The sequence below is a fragment of the Enoplosus armatus genome, chromosome 10, assembly GCF_043641665.1.
Source record: "Enoplosus armatus isolate fEnoArm2 chromosome 10, fEnoArm2.hap1, whole genome shotgun sequence".
Taxonomy (NCBI): domain Eukaryota; kingdom Metazoa; phylum Chordata; class Actinopteri; order Centrarchiformes; family Enoplosidae; genus Enoplosus; species Enoplosus armatus.
The window spans coordinates 14,019,412-14,040,360 of NC_092189.1; the positions used below are offsets into that span (position 1 = coordinate 14,019,412).

The 20,949-nt window shown below is 41.5% G+C and overlaps 2 protein-coding genes across 2 annotated transcripts; both read left to right on the forward strand.

Moving 5' to 3' along the window:
• The first annotated feature begins 509 nt into the window (after positions 1-509).
• Positions 510-10,049, forward strand: LOC139291821 (repetin). The gene is made up of 8 exons (XM_070913928.1): positions 510-532; positions 1,778-1,918; positions 2,149-3,763; positions 5,823-5,851; positions 6,713-6,841; positions 7,569-7,635; positions 7,848-7,904; positions 9,402-10,049. Exons 1-8 carry the CDS (start codon positions 510-512, stop codon positions 10,047-10,049), a joined length of 2,709 nt encoding a protein of 902 aa, XP_070770029.1.
• A 4,052-nt stretch (positions 10,050-14,101) lies between these two features.
• rom1b (retinal outer segment membrane protein 1b) lies at positions 14,102-18,982 on the forward strand. The gene is made up of 5 exons (XM_070913443.1): positions 14,102-14,248; positions 15,448-15,690; positions 16,308-16,495; positions 17,001-17,247; positions 18,743-18,982. Exons 1-5 carry the CDS (start codon positions 14,102-14,104, stop codon positions 18,980-18,982), a joined length of 1,065 nt encoding a protein of 354 aa, XP_070769544.1.
• The last annotated feature ends 1,967 nt before the right edge of the window (positions 18,983-20,949 follow it).

Consider the following 20,949-nt stretch of genomic DNA (forward strand, 5'->3'; position numbering starts at 1 on the left):
TTTTCACAAGCCTTCATTATGTTACTCTAAGCTTTACTGTCCAATTCAACCTAAACTTAAATGTTACATTACAGTGTTAGCTGAAGAGTGTACGTGATGAAACTAGAAATATCCAGAAACATCCAGTGCATTGCTGTGACAGGGTGGAAAATTACCAGCATTGAAAGGCCAAACTGGGATTTACTTTTGTTCACCAGCAGAGGGTGCAGTGAAAAGACATGCTATTTGTCACGTCTGTCCTAATACATGAAATCTATCCCACTGTTTTCATCTGCTGAACTGGTTTTCAACATTGATTACAGTTGCCTGAACAAGTTTGGGCAACCTCCCTTATGTAACTATTCTCATATGCCATTGATCAGCAACAGCCTGGTGTGGGGAGTTGTCCTCTGCTTGAGTTTCAGCCCCTCCCAGCCTCAATTAATTGATCTTGGCTGTTAGACAGGATATAGCTAGTCAGTGACTACACACACATCAGAAAAAGGGGCACCTTCTTTCATGTGATAACCATGCCACACCAAGGCCTTTCATGGTATAGGCTCATCAAGTCTTGTGTGATACTTGCTAATCAAAGCCATTATGAAGGCGTTGATCTCAATTTCCATTGAGTGTCTCAGGGATTGTGTTAGAAGTTGTGAAGTGCATTCAATTGTGATAATGATTGGGACGTTTTTGAAAATAGGGATGACAGCTGTAGAAGAGGTGGAGTTGTGAAATTTGAAATAGCCTACAGCACACCACAAACCTGGAAAATCACTTGAGAAACTGTTTGAAACTATTAATGAAATAACCTGACAAAGACGAATGTTCTCCTGTACAGTATAAAAATCCAATATCACCATAAGCGGCCTTGCTGATTTGCAACATTGCCAATAATTTTATACAATCAGAGACACTAAAGGGATAGTTGCCACAGTAAAAATCGTATGACATTATCTCAGATGGCTGACAAATACATCCCATGGTATATATCGTCACATCCCCCTCGCCTTGTAAATCTAATTATGTAGGCGTCAGCCAGATGGTAGCAGGAAACCTCTCAAAATCAATGGGGCAGCTCTATAGCAGTTCTATAGCTTTGGTTGATGCTCATATCTGCTTTTTGTATATTAATAACAATAGTGGAAATCGAGGTAAACAAAAAAATGTCACACAAGACATGACGTTGAAGTGTGAGGCAGCACAAACATACGGGCAAACCCCTCTTCTGCAAGTTATTTCAGTGGTTTAAATGAACCCTGGTATAGATCCTGTCCCACAGGGCTCGGTTCGATTGTCTCCTGTATGAGGACAAAGGTCTTGCTCTTTCAGCTGGTTCAATGAACACCCAGCTGTTACATCAGGCGTGATGCAAAATCAAGCCACCATCCAGGAATTCATACATTCCAGCACACAAGCCCGTGATTGCACTATTCTGCAGCCAGCTGCTGAGGGAGACAAACTTATTCATGTAGGTAGAAACGATCCAACAACTGGATGCTGAAACACTTGGAGATTTGTCTTCTGTAGAGACTATTGTGAGCAAACCTTTTGAGGACTGAACTCCTAATTAGCTAGTTTAGAATTTCTTTTCTTTTTTTGAGAGCATGCTGTACCTATTCTTGTGGTCAGAAACAGCAGTCGATTATTGTCAAGTCTGAAATGAGGATCTCTGCAGCTGACATTGACAGACAAGTTGTAGCCTTATAGAGAAAAAAAAAGAGCTGCAGAGCAGAGGAAACAGCTGAGTGCCAACAGGGATCACCATCAGTGCCCCTTGTGTTGTCAACCATACCAGGACAGCATCCACAGCCTACCAGCAGATGATGGAGAAGTTTTTTAAGCCTGTTCACAGCCCCTCTGGCCCAGACGAGATCAAGCTGCGGAGGCACCACCACCATCATCCCCTTCACCATCACCAAGACCCTCAGTCACACAGGTAGGATGGTTCATTCCAGTCTGCCAGATTTATATTCATGTCTAATGGAAGAAGACATAAAAGTCACATACATCCTGAAATTTACTTTTATAAAGCAAGAGCTACATATGACGGCATCTGCATTGGCAAAAGTGTGCGCTATTACTCTACTATACTATACTACTATCAAATACTGATTGGTGCAGAGACATCATTACATTTGCTCATATTCCTGTGTCCTTGTGTTGTAGGTACACAATGTTTGATGACACCAACAGAAATACAGATGAAAGCCACGGGCACCACCATCACCATCAACATGGCCACTATCTCCAGGACAGCCCTCATCACAATGCCCACCATCGTCATCAAACACAGCAATTTCACCAAAGCGAAGACGATGAGATACTTTACAACCACGAAACACATGTGACTCTCTCCAGGGCCTCTTCCTCTTCCCTCTCTTCCTCCTCTTCCTCCTCTTTTTCCTCCTGGAACACAGAGGCGAGTGCAAATGATCCCTTCTCTATTCGTCATGCCGAGCAGCCACTGCACTCCCTGTCCTGCTCCAACATCACAGATGTGCGCAGAGGTTTCAGGGACGATGACAGCAGCGAGCCTATTGTCTTTGCCAGCATCAAACATGGCAAAACCGGCAGTGTTTGTAGTGAGTCGCATGGGAGCTCACATAGGAGGGGAAAGCATGGTTTTTCTACTCTTGACCGAGGTCACAGCAGAAGCGATGAAGGCCTTCTGCAGGGTAATGAAAGTGATCTTGGCGGAGAACAATCCAGGGTACAGCACATGAACTATGGACCTCTGTATAAGACAGCTAGTTTGAATCGAAGCCTGGCTTTCAGTGAGGAAGACATTTTGTTAGGGGTCTCCAGGGGCCCCAAGAGAGCAGTGTCCTCCAGTCAGCTACCCGGCAAAGGCATCCTCAAAAACAAGGAGCCTCATTCTGACATTCGCAAAGCTAAGTCGATGGAGGTGCTCTCCCCAAGAGTTTCCAAAGGACAGGATCCCAGTGGACAGAAGGGGAAAGGGATCACTCAAGTCGAGATGGAGCAAGCCAGGAACAATTTTGTGCAGGGAAAGTTGCAATTCTCAGCCTTTCTAGATGAGATTACACAACAGGTTATAAGTCCCTCAGCTCTCACCATCTTGGGTGTGAACAAAAATAAAATTACTGGGAAGACACCTGCCCCAACCCGAACACCTGGCCCAGTCAAGCCTCAGCTCCCACCCAAGAAGCACAGAGAGAGCTCAGGGGAGGAGAAGGAGCAGCATCCGAAACAACGCAACAGCCAGGAGAAAGCAGCTCACAGCAGCTCTCGGAAACACTCGGACTGCTCCAATTCTGAAAAACTGAACTCATATGCAGCTAAGAACCACCATGGTAGCTCCCCGCCTCATCACTACGCCCACTCTCAGGGCCAAAATACTCACCAGGGAAGCAGCCGTAAAGACAGGAGGCCGTCGCCCACGGGGAGCTCTGTGTCAGAGGACAGATATGGTAGATGTGGCCCTCACCTCACAGATGGCACCAGCACCAGCCCTGAACCCAGCCAGCCCAAACAACGCCACCACCGCAAACAGCAGCCCGTTGCCTCCCACAGTCAACACACCCAGCACTTCCCTCAGGACCAGCCTCAACAGGCGCACCCTGGCCTTGTGCACAGAGGGCCCGCTAGCTCCCCTCCATCCTCAGCCCAGGGTGTAGGGCCAGGCCTCGGATCTGAGTCTTCATCCACAAAATCAGACTCACCCCGGGCCAGAGACACAGCCTCCACAGCTACCAGTTACAGCTCGGAGCAGAGTGGTCGACACCATTCACAGCATGTGGGGCACTCTAAACAACGCAGGGTGAGTTTACTTTAAAGGTTTTAATAGGGTAATATGATAATATGAGACAGGAACGACAGGAGTGAAGGGAGGTTTCAGGCCTCAGATCACGAATCTGAAAGTGAAATGTCATTAGTACAGCGCACATACCTCATTTCAGTTTAGAAAAGTCAGGAAACATGAATGAAAAGATGTTTATATACAAGTATACAGTTGGATTCTTTAATAATCTTGTTTCGCTACTGTCATTTGCCAATCTTTGAGGATCACAGTGGAAATAAGTCAGAATAAAGGACAGATAAGTTATGTGTTATCCCTAAGTAATATACCTTAGTTAGCTAATATAATTTATTTATATTTATTCACATGATATGTGGTAATTTTAAAACATTCATCACATAAAATCAAATTTGAACAAACCTTAGCATTAAACCACAAATGGCCTCAAATGGGGCATTTTGTGAGAAAGACATGAATCAAATTGTGTTATATACAGAATTTATATTATAAGATATGTAAAAAAGGACTATGTCAAACTATGCTGCAACACTACCTCTATATGTAACATTTTATGTCACTATAATGTTTTGTGTATAATGTAATTGGGTCCTATCATGAGTCAGACTTATGAAAAAGAAACCTGAAGGCATAGCACTGCACTGAAGGGAAGATACTGTATATCTGTGTAGAAAGAGCAGGAGGATCATAAATGGAGGGCTGCTGCTCTGTTGCAGAGGCAGTGTAGCTGAGTCATAGGCTGTGTGGGACGTGTGAAACACTACGCATTGGAAGCTGAGTCATTCTTCAGCAGTGCAGCAGATGATAGTCCTGTACTTTTAGGGGAAACTCCCTTTGAAACTCCCAGATTTATCCATTTAAATGGTAGAATTGTTTGTTTTCAAGTCTCTGCCCTGAGCTACTGTATGTCCTATGTTCTATGAATTGACTATGTAGGCAGAGAAAGTAACAATACACATCTCACACCCACAGAGACAAACCTCTCATACTAGCTCACAGTAGCAGCCAGCACTAAGCAAAATGTGAGAGCGAGTTGGTTGGATAAGAGCAAGTATCACGTTGCTCTTATGCAAGAATCTGCTCAGGCTTACACTCTCATGTACTAATAAAAACACACAACATTATGTAACATTGCCTTTTTCCATGTGGTCGCTGTGTAGGATTTGCTCTCACTGAGTTTGTCTTGACAAGTTAAGGTTCATACACACACATAAAAATACAAAATCACACACACACACACACACATACAAAGGGGAAATATCCCGGCTACAGTTTAGCTTCACCGAGCTAATCGATTCCAGTAGAGTCCATTTCCGGGAGCAGGTCTGCCATAACTCAATAGTTTATTCAATCTGACATGTCCTCAGTAATGGACTGACGACCCATCCTGGGTGGATTCTGCCTTTTACACAATGCGTGCTGGGCCAAGCTCCAGCTCCCGAAACCCTGAATAATAATAAGTTTGTATAGAAAGTATATGGGCATGATGTCCTTACTGTTTATTGTTCTTTATATATCTATGCTTTTTCACCTATAGCACCAAGCCTGGAATTAGTCCTGAACTGCTAATGTTGCTTTTATCTCCATGCAGATTTAGGGACTCGAATCAGCAACTTTAAATGGCTTCATTCGAAAGTTCCAGTTGGCATGCTTAAATATCTATGGTGCATGCTGTGTATGGACAGTGACGCGTTTTGCATTGTTTCGGCTCTACCTCAGCACACTGGAATTCAAATGAAACAATGACTATGAGGTTGAAGTTGTGACGTTCAGCAAGGATGCTTAGGGAGTGTTCACATTAGAACTTGTCACCCATGTATGAAAAGGGCCACGAGGTTTACACAGGTCAAGGAATGTGGACGTAAACACCCTCAAATTACAGCTGTCATTGTTTCATTTTCAATTTTATGTGCTGGAGTACAGTGCCAAAACTGCATGTTTGCACTGTATGAAAAGTCTGTGCTAGATAGATAGATAGATCGATAGATAGATAGATAGATTACCTAATGTCTCCTGTATCTTATGTGTATGATTCACTTTTCTTTTATCCTTCTGTTTCGAGGACACACTGTGTGATGCCGACCATCTCCAGTAAGTGTTTTATAACTTCTCTCTGTCTCACCCTGTCCTCTCTCTGTCTATCTTGTGATGGGTCAGTGGTTATTGATCACACTAATGAGTATCCTCTCTCCCTCCTCTCCTGTTTTAACAGGGGGAGGTGCAGTTATGGAACTCATTTATATAACCATCTCTGTGTCGTTGGTAATAAGAATATGTGACAGAGGTAAAAAAATAACATAAGCACCAAATGAAAACCCTCCTATATGTAATACATAATGCACATGTCCATTAATGCAGTCTTTCTAATGCAGACTATTTCTTTAATATAATGCCATTTTTTTGGCAGATGCACTTAAAGTGCTTACTGTTAAAAACAGATGATTTGATCTTTTGATTCTTTGTTATTCTGTTTTAAAAAACCTACATGCGGAAGTGGTGACTGCCAAACCTCTGTTGTTCTATTGCTGAAATAGTACTAAATGGCATACAACCTATGTAGCAGCCATCTCTGTAGTGTTTGTTTGAGAGCCCTTTTTCATGAGGTATTTATTCAATTTTGCCAAACCATAATGTGTAGTAATGAAAGTTGATATCATCATGGCATAAAATGTGGCATGTGGTACCTTAAAATTGATTTTAACAGTTCAAAATGACGCATACTGACTATGCATGCTGATTCATAAAATGGAGGCATATAAGAGAGGGCCTCACCTTGAATGGTTCTTGAGGTCATTACTGCTAAATGACAAATGGACCTTGATTTTATACCTACTGTATATTTATGTAATATATTAAAATAGCAAACATTTGAAAATATTATGCTAAATATTGTCTTTAGGATAACTATATACTGTGACAAAACTCCATCTCCCATCATTCCTCTGTGCTCAGGGCGCTGCAGGAGGAGAATGCAGATCTTCACCAGAACTTGTTGCAGACTGTGGTTTGCATCGAGAGCCTGGAGGCGGAGCTGCAGAGGACCAGAGACGAACTCAGCCATGTCAAGGAGAAATATAAAAGGTTTGGGATCATAAACGGAACGAAATTCAACCTGCATGATGGATTAACATTGCTTATATGCGCAAATAAACACTGAAGATTACATGAGACAGGAAAACATCTCTTCCACGTGTAGTGTGATGATGCAGTACATGAAGGACAACATGTTTTTATATGAGAGGGAAATGATGTGATGTGTGCACATGTATTGACTCCAGAATCAATAGTCAACATATGACTTCACATAACAGTTTCTATAGGTTCATTGATCCATGGAACACACTGGATAAAGGCCACACATTCTCCGCTGTGTATTTCTGTGGGTGTTTTAATTCTGCAGTGCCCTGTTTCCCCCGGCCAACAGAGGCAGGGGGACTCAAGCCATCTGTCCTGTCCCTTCACACTCACCAGTGAGAGTCTAGTTGTGACCTGAGTCCTGTCAAGACTGTATTTATCCCAAAACAACCTCTGCTGCCCACCATGCACATACCACACATTCTTCAACAGACTGGAGCAACTGGAGTGAATGGTCACCTCACACTGGGCTCCAGTTTGGTGTCAGTTGTTACACATTCAGTGGGAGAGTTTGTGGCTGCCACCTGGCCTGACAAACAACTGTCTTTAACCCAGATACAAGATAAAAGAGTGTTGTGTGTTGATATAATGTGAATTATAGGTCTTATAGCATTGAGGTTTTATGGTTGTCTTTTCTTCTTCTTTCTTCTACGGTTCTCTGTGCCTTCTCTAGCCTTCTAGAGACCCACACTGGGACCAAGCAGGCCAATAACCTGCTGGGGGAACACCTGCATATAGCGGTGAGAAAACCTGCCTGGACATAAGGTCGAGGAAGCCACAGACAGAATGATAACAGAGGGATCTTGTCTCACTGCATTCACAAAACATGAGCTACTTTCATGTAAATGAATGTCTTGGTGTGTGTGTGTGTGTGTGTGTGTGTGTGTGTGTGTGTGTGCAGTCAGAGAGCCTGAGCAGTGAGAGGAAGTACCTACTAAACCGTGTGTCCCAGCTGAGCTCAGAGTTGGAGGACGCCCACAGGACCATGGCAGCACTGGAGAACATCAATGTGAGCATAGTGCCATCTACTGGACACCCATGCACACTTCCACATACAGTCGATTTCAACAGAGAACTTATTACTAGGATGGATCGGTCTTATTTAATCCTTCATTAGACGAGTCATTTCAGTATTTTAAATTCAATATTGTGGAAGCACATCACCCCTGTGTCCCTATTTCCACAAAAAGCTGGGTTTCAAATGTATGTATGTTTGCAATCGCATGTGTGATTAAGCCTTCTTATCTCCATTGGAGCTTTATCACACTCAAGTAAAGATGATAAAGTAGTAGCCATTATGGAATCAATGTTGTGTGCACCCAGAGCTCTCTACTAATGTGTGTGAAAGCATGAATGAATTATTGAACAGGCCTACAGGGCACAGGCATTTCTCATTGGGAAGTCAAAAGTAAGGATGTCCAGATCACATTGATTTGCTCCTGATCCTTTAACATTAAGTAACTGCTGATATTTGAGTCTGGCTCCTTTTTATTAGCCTATATTTTGTTTTCCTTCATGAAACAGCAGCAAATTGGTTACTTAAGCCACTGTAAACCTACATTAAAATTAGTCAAATATGCTTGCAAGCAGATTAGCTCTATTTTAAGATAATAAAATCTGCTCCACAAATGTCCTATACTATGTTAAAGTACCCTGCAATATTTTACATACTATGTTGGGGGAGCACTGTCAATGTGGGTCTTCAAAAATACTTACAATACAAAAATACAGGTGCAGTTTTCAGTAGTGAGATCCTTTACTTACTAAAAATACCAATACAACAATGTAAAAATACTTAATTACAAGCAAAATGCATTCTAAATTCTACTTAATTAAAAGCAAAGTAAAATGTCTCCTGTGACTTATATATTATTCTATTATACATTTTTAGATTGTGAATACTGATGCATCAATCTGTGAGCAGCATTTTACTGTAGCTGCTTGAGATGGAGCTAGTTTAAAATATTTTATATACAGTTAGGTAGTTTAGTCCAGTGGTTCCCAGCATGGGGGTCAGTGAGATCATTATTAGGAGTGGAAAGAAGAAAAAAACAAAAATGTGTTTTCAGTTTTTATACTTCCTCTTCTTTCTAATCTATTCATCTAATCTATCACGTCTTCATTTTTTGTTAAGTATTTGATCATTTGAACGGGTATTGAAAGTGAAACCATGTGAGAAACTGGTTGAAGTAGAACTGGTAACCACCCATAGACATGTGAAAGCTGTGAGCCACAACCAGACCCTGCTTTGTTTTTAAGAGGTCACATGTCAAAAAGGTTGGTTTAATCCGTTATGTTGTATTTTAAGTAACTCCAGCTGTCATAGAAATACAGTGGAGTAAAAAGTATAAATGTAAAGTAGCATGAAAACAAGTATTTCAAACCAGTTGAGGTATAATCAGGAGATATGGAGGAGATCCATTAAATAATACTCTTTACATCACTTGATTCTTCTTCTTTTGATTGAATTCAGAGTTAATGTTCATGTTTTGTGTCTCAACCTCAGGTGCCATGCTTGATCAAGGAGTTATTGGAAAAGCACTTTGATTCAACTGAGGCCATACAGAAGTCTCTGACCACCTCTGTACCAATCATCCATTCTGCCCCCTCTTCACAAGCAGACGGCCAATCCCATGCTCCTAAAGTGGAGGAAGCGGCACATGATTGGTTGACGAAATCAGAGGCAGGTCCGCAGAGGGTCACAGCCTTCATGCCATTTAAACAGGGGGTGCAGACCACAGGAACTGAAGATGGTCTCTCAGGCCAGCACAGGTCCAGCCACAGCCCACCTTTCTCTGTGGCTGACATCAGCACTGCTATCTATAAGAAAATGGCTGCCAGTTATGCTGCCAGACCGCAGCCTCTGTATCCCCAAAGCCAACCGCAGCCTCCCCTGGGCACTAACCACGCTGACACCCCTCAAAACCTCCAGCAGGCCCATGTGGGTGGTGACAGCTGGGGTGGGAAGGGAGCGGTGAAGGTAACGCTTTTGGAGCAGGACGTTGTGGATGTGACCTCCATGTCAGCCCAGCAGATCCTGGATGAGTTCATCCAGCAGCTGCAGACCCATAAGGAGGCGGGTGGAGGGAAGGAGCAGCAGGGCGGGCAGGAGTGGGCGGGAGGAGCGGAACAAACAGGCAAAGTGGCAGACTGAACATGTCATTGAGCAACATGGCAGGGTGAATGTATATTCTCATCTCATTGAATTGAAAGATGTATTTATTCTTATATGTCATTGCTGTCAGATGCAAACATTGTATCCTCAAAATAGCAGCCCTGCTGAAGCGGAGAACATCAGCTTTCTGGCTTGTATATAATATACTTTTAGGTGCTCAAAGGATTTTACAAACCAGAATCCAAAGAGGAAGAGGAAGGAAATTCTTTGCATGATGTTGAAACATGGAAATTGCCAATATTGGAGGTAAAAGAGTTTCACACACACAAAAAAGAACCACATTGACAAAACCATTTACACTCAAAGAAAAAAAGCCCTTTTAAACTTGCAGTGAAAGCATGATAAATTAGCAACAGACTAATTAAATGTCAAAATATATAAAAAAGTGAACGCGCAGTCATAAAGAAGATAAATTTAATTATATTATATAAATATATTTCAATTTAAGTGGTCATTTTAGCAATGTGTCATTTACTGTCTTTTCCTTTACTCTGTCACTCTGTAAAAATTAACAGAGAGCATGCTGATCTGCATACAAAGTCTCAGAAAGGTGCCAGTGTGAAGAGATGAAATGACAAAAGATGATATGAAAAATCACCTTCTGAAAAAGCCTTTTTAAGATGAATACATGATTTGTTTTTGATAGAAGTAGCTCTTCATTTCAGTCGCGAGATCAACAGCTTCAGTTGGCCCTTTAGATGTATTTGTAAAATGAAAGACAAGGTTTTAAAACGTGGGAGACATCAAGAACTTATGTTAATGGGGTACTTAAGAATAACAGGTCTGAGGTAAGCTTACAGTATTATTCAACAACTGTAGGGTCACTTTTTTTACAATTTGATTTTGTGTGAGACGGATGTGCTATCAATTGATTTAATATAATAAATGAAGCATGAACCACTTCAAATCCAGCACAGCGTTGAGAGTCCCACTTACCTCTTGAAGCAATGTGTCTTCTTTCATACCCCTCAGTGAGGTCATAATAGCCATCTTTCAACAACAACCTGTTGTACCATCAATGTGAACATCAAGGAACAGGATTTTATTTCTACTTTTATTAATAATAACTCAACCAGGCAGGAATACCTCTTTCTACACAGACATAATCTCATTTGTGTTTCCTCCTTGTTCACTGAACTGTAGGAAGCAGACTGATAACTGATATTCATTCTGATTCTGATTTATGTGAAATTTTAAGGTAGCAGAAAATGTAAAATGTATTGCTTTGTGTAAATATTTATTGACTCTGTGTATGTGTATGTATGATACATAAAATGTGGTGGCCCTCCCTTTCTCAAATATAATGGGGTAGACGTTTAAGATGATGTAGTCTGCACAACAAAACTGTGCAGTTAAGACACATGACGTTGTAAATATGTCAAGGTATTGTGAAGGTATGTAGAGCGGATTGAGTGCAGCAGCAAAATATTAATGTTACTTTAATCTGTATAGTCCCCATCTCTCATCGGTGTACACTTTACCCCCTGAATTATGCAATTACTGCTAGTCTACATCAATGTAACTGTGTCATTACAGCTGTTCTACCAATAAAAATAATCATCTTGAATTTAATGCAACATCTCAGATTACAGACGTGTGTTCATTTTTCACGATTCTCTTTCTTCATCATAAGGAGTCATCTCTCTTTATATAACAAACAACATAGAGACACCTTTGCTATTCTTAGACCCTTAATATTAGCTGTACTAAAAAAATCTGTATTTGTCCTTAGTTTGGTGCAAAAAAGAAATTTTGGGATCTCCAAAATCCCCAAGATGTATTCACTGAGGGCCTTCAGCATCCATTTAGTTTTACTTAAGACCAACATTTCCATCTCGGCCACTAGAGGGCAGAACAAGTTTGCTCATTAAGTCAGTATGAACAAATCTCTCAATCAATCTCACTACCTAAAGACATCAGTGGAAATGTGATTAATGGCGGTGCTGTAAAATAACTTTTAATGGACACTTTATAGATATGAAGTGAGAGTTTGATTTAGTTTTCTGTTTGGTGTGCTGTAAGAACTGGTAACACACGACTAGCTTCAACCTAACTACAGCTCTGACTCAAGCTGTCATAAATACTTATAGTAACAGTTTAATCCAATTGATCCAGCCCCACCAACCTCCTTCCCTGTTGCACTGTATTCATAATCCCATACAGGCATAACGCCAGTGTCTTACTTTCACTTTACATGACCTAGCCTCTGCCTCACCATCCTCCACACAGTCCCTGAGATCATTGAGGGGACAATATTCACTTCATTTTAGTCTGTAAATTAATCAGAGGATATGTCTTAAACCATCAAGTAACCAACAAATGTGGTGGACTCCATTTTCAAGACATAAACCAAGGCAGAGATACCCTCATTTCTCTTTTTATCATTTATTCATACAGTCAAATACAGTGGAGTGATGTGTCGTTGTAACACCACATCATAAATGTATGAGCAGGTTTTCAGCTTCGGGTGGAATTGGGTTGAGGCCAGTACAGTGACCAGTTAGCTGGGTGAAGGTGTTCATTAAAGGTATCATTTGCAGTAGTGGAAAGTAACAAAGTACATTAACTCAAGTGCTGTACTCAAATACAATTTTGAGGTACTTGTACTTTACTTGAGTATTTCCAGTTTATGCTACTTCTACTCCACTACATGGAAATACTCCCTCTTTTAACTCCACTACATTTATTTGACAACCATAGTTAGGTATCTAGTTAGGACCCCTTCTCGCATTTCAGAGTTGTCATAACAAGTTGTTAGCGGTTCTATTAAAGAGACATTTCAAAGTCCTCAGATGGTTTCAGTTAAATAACTGTTCAAGACTCAAAGACGTCTCCCATGAATCAGGTTGGGTACCACCGGACTAAACTACCTCACTGTATATAAGATAGTTTAAACTCGCTCCACCTTGACCAGCTATGACTCACTAATGCATCAGTATTTACAATCTGATAATGTCTTATACAGACATCAGTCTCAGGGGACATTTTTCTGCAAAATTTTACTTTTGATACTTGCTTTTAGGTGATAATACTTCTGTGCTTTTACTTAAGTAGGATTTTGATTGCAGGACTTGTATTTTGAGTGTTTTTAGGAGTATGAGTACTCCCACATCTCATGATATTGCTACCATTTAGCTTCAGCTAACTGTTTCTATGATATCTCCTCTGTCTCTGAGGCAGCCATAGTGCCCAGCCTGTGCTCATGAGTTTCAGGTAAGTCCACCTGTCATAAGAGTCCAATAGTCCCTCTCATACTACGTGTCTATCACGACAAGTTTGCTGATCAGACACTGGCCTGCTTTCCCATTGGCCCCTGGACTTTAATAGGATCCCAGGGACTCGGTTGGGGGGATTACGGCTCCAAACTCTCGACTTTGGCCAGTCTCTGTGTCCTCCAACCATGGGTACAGCGGTCTAGGGGGGCGCCGCACACGCACAGACCCAAAGGGGCGCCATCAAAAGACAACATCACGTCAAGAGGAAGAATTCGTTGGTTTCAGCTTGAAGGGGGGGCTTTGGCGGTGACCAATCAACTTGAGGAGAAAACCTGTCATCCCTGGAAAAAGGAATATCTCTTTTCTTCCACACCTCATTATTTAACAATTTACTCACACATTCCTATGGTTTTGCTGCACTGGTTTGGATTATAAACCATCTTTTTGGGACAATTTCAGCATCCAAGTGAAAGCTGTTGGATTATCCTCTGAGGTCGACTGTGTCCTTTACCATCTCAGGGATCTACCTGCTTATCCCTTCCACCTGGAACAACTTAGATAAGCTCAACCTGCTAATAACTAACCAAACAACAAGTACAAGGCCTGCATTGACCACTGTATTTCTGCAGTATTGAAAGCACCCGCTTGAGACCTCTGTCGGGTTTGTCTCTTTACATGCAGCTGGCCTCCTCTGGATTGACACTCTTTTTTGACATTTTTGACCAGAATTTACTGAACTCCTTCCTCTCCACCCCGGCTCCCTTTCTCTTACTTTTCTCTCCTGTCTTTGTGACGATCGGTGCTTGGTAGTGAGCCATGCTGCTGAAGATGAAGTTCACCCAGCAGCGGCGGGTGCGTCTGGCCCAGGGCCTGTGGCTGCTTTCCTGGCTGGCAGTGATGGGCGGGACCTTCATCTTTTGTCTGGGGGTTTACCTTAAGACAGAGCTGCTCCGTAGGGACGAGGTAGAGAGAGGGAAATATACTCAAACGCACACAGATTAATGCAATGCCAACTTAAAGTCTAGAGGGCCAAGTCTAAAAACACTGGCATGCATTACACAAACATGAGTTTATATGCTCAGACTTATGCCTTTGCTCGTGGTTGTTTATTGAGTCTGCTGTGCTGCCGCTTATCAGTGACTTTTATTCAAACTTAGCTCTACAGTTTAATCCTCAAATACAAACACGCAGCACACAAAGCACAAGTGTAAACATACACAGACACTCAGGCACTTTCATGCATGTTAAGTCATGAGGATGTAGTGTGTTAAAAGTTATTGGGTTTCAGTTTGTATTGAATTCAGGGAATGTGACCAGCAGGTGAAGGTCATGACCTCTATAAAACTGGTGCATTTGTTCAAGCCGACCAGTAATTGGGCTGGATTGATCCCTGATCGAATTGGATGCATTGATATCCAGTTGGCAGCACAGGAAAGCTGCAGGCCATGAACACGTGCCTTCAGATATTTATTGATCTCCAGTGAGAGAACCAGATTCCATAATCTCTTAGTTGTGCAGCAAAGTGTTGTTGAGTCAGTGTGGAGACGGCTTAGATGGGTGAAATTGCATTGTGACCAGCAGAATAATGTCAGGAAGCTGAAGGATCTTACAGAATGATTCACAAGAGCTTAATCCTCTTTATACGTGTTAGACAAATCTATCATTTAGACAGTTTGTTTTGCACTTTACTTACTCATTTGTTCAGATCATTGACAACTCTGATTATTCAACATGGAGTGGAATTTATTTCTTCTCAACGAGCATTCGGAGGCCTAAACCACAGTTGGCTGGACAGATATTGTAGGATGATTATGTGAAAGGGTGGCAGTAGTGCCGTTTTTTAATGGTAATTTTAAAACAACAATGGGGCAAAGATGCTTTTACGGCTGACAGGTTTTTGAAAACTGAGCCAATAATAAAGTCAGTCCATAATTGACTTTTGCTGTAACCGGGGCAATTAATTAAATTTGTCACCATTTTGCCGTGGTAGCCTTTGCATCCAGCATATCAGCAGCTAATTGAATCACTTGGCTGCAGAGGTCATTTTTAGAATAGATAAGGCTAATTTGACTGCAGGATTATTACCTGTAGAGGAAATGACAAAGTGACCTGCAGTTGGCTGCTGCTGCTGTTATCTTTGACTGTGCTCTTCTTCTCTTGAGGTGATGGAAAACACAGAGATCCATGTGGTGCCCAACATCCTGATGATGGTGGGCCTGGCCTCCATCGGCACCAACTGGGTTGCCAGTCGTGTGTGTCAGGACTCCTTGGACGCAAGCCGCTTCCCCCGATGGAAAGTTCTCCTGCTGGCCTGGTTTGCTGTAGCTGCGCTGCTCTGTTGTCTGCTCGTTGCTGTTGTGGTGCTCAGCTATGCCCTGCAAGGACGCCTGGAGGAGTCACTGAAGGTGGGGTCACTGGGCTGGGTAATGATTGGAGGGTGACAGGTCAAGTGGTAGAGTAGGTGTCAGTATGGTGTGGTAAAGAGATCTGTCCCATAACAGGATTATATTTTTCTGTTCCTCAAGCAAAACACAAAACCAAACCTGCTCTCCACCAATTTGCTGTGGCTGAAAGAGATGAAAGACGAAAATGGTTGAGTTTAGGGGGTTTGGACGAGAGAGAGAAAAGGGCCCATATACCTGCAAATTGAGCAATGGTGCAGAAAAGAATAAAACAGAAAAGAAAATTAGAAAATTTAACAAAATCTTACAAACAGACAGAAACTACATGTTTATTTATCAGTATTTAAGAAAACAGAAAATGTTCACCATTTTCTGTCATCTTTAAAAAACTGGCCATTTCAAATGTATTTCTGAAAACTCTTCAGCAACAGTATAGTGCAGGATTAGAGTTTTCCAGTCTTTAAGGGTCAATTAATTTAATCAACAAACCAGAAGTTTAAAAAATATAGGTCTCAAATTAGACTGAAAATCTCTGTCATATGTTAACAGACAGTAAAACCATTCTCGAAAACATCAGATAAAACACTTTTTCTTCCACTTTTCTCTCTCTCTGCTGTCAGGTTGGCCTGAGGAATGGTATTCGATTCTACAAGGACACAGACGTGCCCGGCCGCTGTTTTCAGAAAGAGACCATCGATCGTCTACAGATGGAGTTTCGCTGTTGTGGAAACAGCAACTTCAGGGATTGGTTTGAAGTACAGTGGGTCAGCAACAGATACCTGGACTTCACCTCCAAGGACGTCAAGGAGTGAGTGAATCACAACACAGGGATGAACAAAATTATGAGATGATGACGAGAAAGAGAAAAAAAATGGACTGGTGAGGGGCGCACAGGAAAGAAAAGAGAAGGGAAGAGAGGTCTAGATGAATAACAAGTACACCTTCACATCAAAAAAGGTCAAACAATATGTTATAGAGGAGGGATAGAGGGACGCCGGGAGATAAAGAATGATGTGAGGGTAAAAGAAGTGTGTATAAAAAATAGATCTGGCCTTTACTTTTGAAGAGAATGACAGAAATGGATGGAAAGGTTGTTCATGAAGCAAGCAGAGAGAGGTTGGTCAAAGATAATATAAGTGAAAAGGAATGAGTAAACAGAAAGGTGATGACATGTTGACACTAGTATAGAGGCACTGCTCATTTCTCACTGATGTTAAGTGTGTATTGAGCTAAAAGTCATGTTTTCTGTGTTTTACGTCCTCTTACTCTTCTCTCATTTCTGTCTTTTTCTAATCTCCCTCCTCTGTCTCCAGTCGTATCCGGAGTAACGTGGACAGCCGCTACCTGTTGGATGGCGTTCCTTTCAGCTGCTGTAACCCCGCCTCCCCTCGCCCCTGCCTGCAGTACCACCTGACGGATAACAGTGCCCACCACAACTATGAATTCCAGTCAGAGGAACTCAACCTGCACAGTCGTGGCTGCAGGCAGGCTCTGGTTGACTACTACATGGGCTTGATGAATTCAACTGGTCCCGGTGTGCTGTCAGTCATCTTGATACAGGTGGGATACATGATGACATAAACAACACTCCAGTTATTCTGTAACTGTGGCAAAATAGAGGAAATACAGTATTTATCCAAGGCACAGAGTGTCTATTGGTGTGATTCTGTTTTAACTGAACATTTAAAATGTTGTGATGTTTTCTCCTCTAGGCACCTGTCATGTGAAATTACACAAAAATCACACACACACATACAAAAAACACTTAACAATGGAAACACAGACTGCCATGGCAACCGACAGAAAGAAAACCTCACTGACACACATTGATTTCTGTCTTTTAATCAAACATGCTCTTTCCATCCTTTGCCAAATAACAGTATTGATGGCACATTCTCTTCAAATAACAAACAAGACCTCAGGCTGGAACTGGACGCTCATATTCACGTTCAACAGTGCATCATTACACACCGCCTACAGCTCACCAAACAATCTATGCTTTTAAATGCAGCAGCCCAGTATGGTGGTTTTTCTAGTCCACCATGAGGGGAGGGTAGATGGCTGCCATGTGAGGAGTTAACAAGGCCTCAAGCTGAGCTGCAGACAGCGTCTGATTTTCAAGCAAAAGCCAAAACCTGCTTTGAATCATGCAGCCCGAGATCAAACGAAAAAGGGAAGAGGAAGCAGGAGATCAAACTGAGAACATGTTGTACAGCACTGACTGAGTCACAGCTAATTTATTTTGCTTTATTTGGACAGCAGCGTGAAGTGTAGGGATGTGAGCCCATTTTGTGTAAGGGACTGTATGAAAGTTATTGGGGTGGGGAGGGCAGGTTGGACCTTTAAAATAGCGAACCCTAACCATAACCTTAACATTTAACCTTAATATTTGATGGAATAAGAATCGTATATCCTTGCAGATTAATCTGTAAGGGAAGCCTGAAACAGAATATAAATGTGAAGGAAAAAAGTTTAGAAGACCTTCCCCTTCTCAAAAAGAAAAAATACATTAGTGTTTTTAATATTGACCCAAACTGACTCTCCACCTCATCTTCATCAAGCCAGTAAAACATAATTATTGATATGATGATGTTCATTTGTCCTCTGCCAAAGTGAATCAGCATCACTATGGAGTTAGAATCAGGATTAACCTTATTGTCCATTGCAAGCCAATGGATATTTGTCTTTGAAGTGGCTCACACAGTACATGCACAATAGCAACATACACATAGCATTAGAAGATGTATATATATATATGTAGAGTTAAGAGCAGTATATGCATCCTTCAAACTTAATTATCAGGTTAATGACGGCTGGATTTAATGACTTTTTGACTATATTTGTGGTCACAAGTTGTCAAGACTTTTTAATGATATCATTGTTAATAAATATGTAATATAACATGAAGGAGTGATGTAACAGTTTATGCTTCTCTTCAAACATCAGTTTTTGTGAGCCATAAAACCATTTCACCATCTCATCTGGTGACAAACACTACACGCTGACACTGATGCAGTTTGTTTTTACAGCATCTTTATTGCTTCTTTCTGTCCAGATGTCAGTGCTCCTGAGCCTGCGGTACCTGCAGACAGCTGTGGAAGGGGCCATGGCTCTGGAGGACCCAGAGGGCGAGAGTGAGGGTTACCTCCTGGAGAAGGGTGTGAAGGAAACCTTTGAGGAAGTCAAACTCAATGTCCTCACCATGCTAAAGTTTGCGCAGGTTGACCCCAACGCCCAAGAGTCCCCTGAGGGTGCAGAAGCAGAGAAGGCTGCTTCCCCTGCTCCTGCCAGCTAGAGGGAAAATGTATTTAGATATGAGCCCAAGAGGAAGGGATGGGGTTGTGTCTTGGTTGTGTGAGTTGGCTGGTGGCGGCTAGAACACCTGGTTTTGACACGTTAGGCTTGATTTACGCTCCACTGATGCAGCAGCCGCAGCTCCCTCGCACACGGCCAAAACAAGGCAACATATAGGGAATCTTATCAGGCCCTGCACAGACACCAAAACAAACATCTCCTCTGCACAGGACCTTGTGAATGTGTAACCATCAGAGAACCTGTTCAGGAGATGTGTAGTACTTTTTGTTGTGACTAGAAGAGAGTACATTCAGTTTAAAGGGATGTAGCGTTCACACACACACACACACACACAGCAGACAAACACATATTTAACACGTTTTGACTTTTCTGCTCAAATTTGGCACAAACGCACATAACGCTGAAGTTCATCCAATGTGCATTTGTATTATTCATCTCACAGCTGTAGAGTTTGTACTAAACTGCAATGAAATGCTTAGGAACCTGTTAAAATGGCACATGAATTATATATTAAAGGTAGAAGGTTTTAACTGCTTTGTAGTGTCGGCTTCCTTTTGTACATGTAACACAATAGAGGAGTGAATTCCCTGAATAGAAGTTATCCGAGTTCAGCGAGGGGAGTTGGATTAAGTGTGTGCGTTTGTGTGTATGTGTGCGTGCGAGTGTGGTGCCCTATATGAAGCTGTCATCTCGTCTATTCTGGCAGCTCTGAAACAATCTGATAATCCTGGTGTAGTTAATCCCAGAACTGCTGCACAAGCAGTATCAGCACACAGGGACACACTCAGCAGCACACCGATGCAACAACATGTTGGAAGTTATTTCATACAGCGAAACAGTTTTTAAAATGCTTTTTATTTGCAAAGAATACATCATGGTGATCTGTCCCAGCTACAGGTATATCCAATGTGCTCATTCTTCTTAAATAAAACTCTATCACAGAATAAACTCAATGAATGTTTTATTTTATTCATAAGAAGCAGATAAATATGATGTCAGCATTGCAGAAAGACATCATGTCATTCAATTATAAAACACAGAGGTTGTTACAGGAGTGAGATACAGGTTTCAGGCTTAGTCAGGTCTTCTAATATTAATATTATCTATGATAATTCAACGATTAATATTACTGCAACACAATGCGAGATAGAAAGTGAGTTACTGTAGTTAGTTTTCTTTAATAATTACAATGAAACAAAATTAATATAAGAATAAAAATTTAAAATAATTAAATGAATGAATACACATTGAAAAAAAAGAAAGAAAAAACAAGCTAAATTTACCTGCACTTTTTTATGGTCAGTTCTTACAAATGTCTTTATTATATTCTTTAGATGTTCCCGGTAATTAAGTGATACATATTGGATCGTTTGTGTTCACAAAGAGGTAACATAGGATTGTACACACACCACATTAATAATAATCTACAGAGGTTGATTTGACAACCATGAACACACATCCCAACTAGACTGAGTCTCTACAAAATGACCAACATTGTACAGAAGACACAGAGATGAGTCCTAAAAATAGTGTTCACTGTGCAGGAAGTGCAGCACCAAAATAAAAGCAGGGCTGCTTGGTTACACTTCCCCCAGTGATTTTGTTGTAGAGACAATGGTGTAATGCATCATTTATGAATAGGAAAATAGGAACTTTAATTTTAAGCCACCACCAGAGTTCGCTATTGCACAGTGCTTGAATTTGGTTTGAGCATGTTTTAATGGGGACACTACAGCTCTGACAACTTGACGATAATAACTGCAGTCAAAACCGTCGTCATCTTCACCGGAAACCCTGTAAGTTATTAAGGGAGAAATAACTCTGTGGTGACCTCCTCTGTAAAAAATGTAATTCATATATGCAACAACATGCGTTTATATTTATGTTTTGAAATAAATGCAAACGTTTCCGTATCACAATTTGCATATACAGCGTGACGTTCATCCC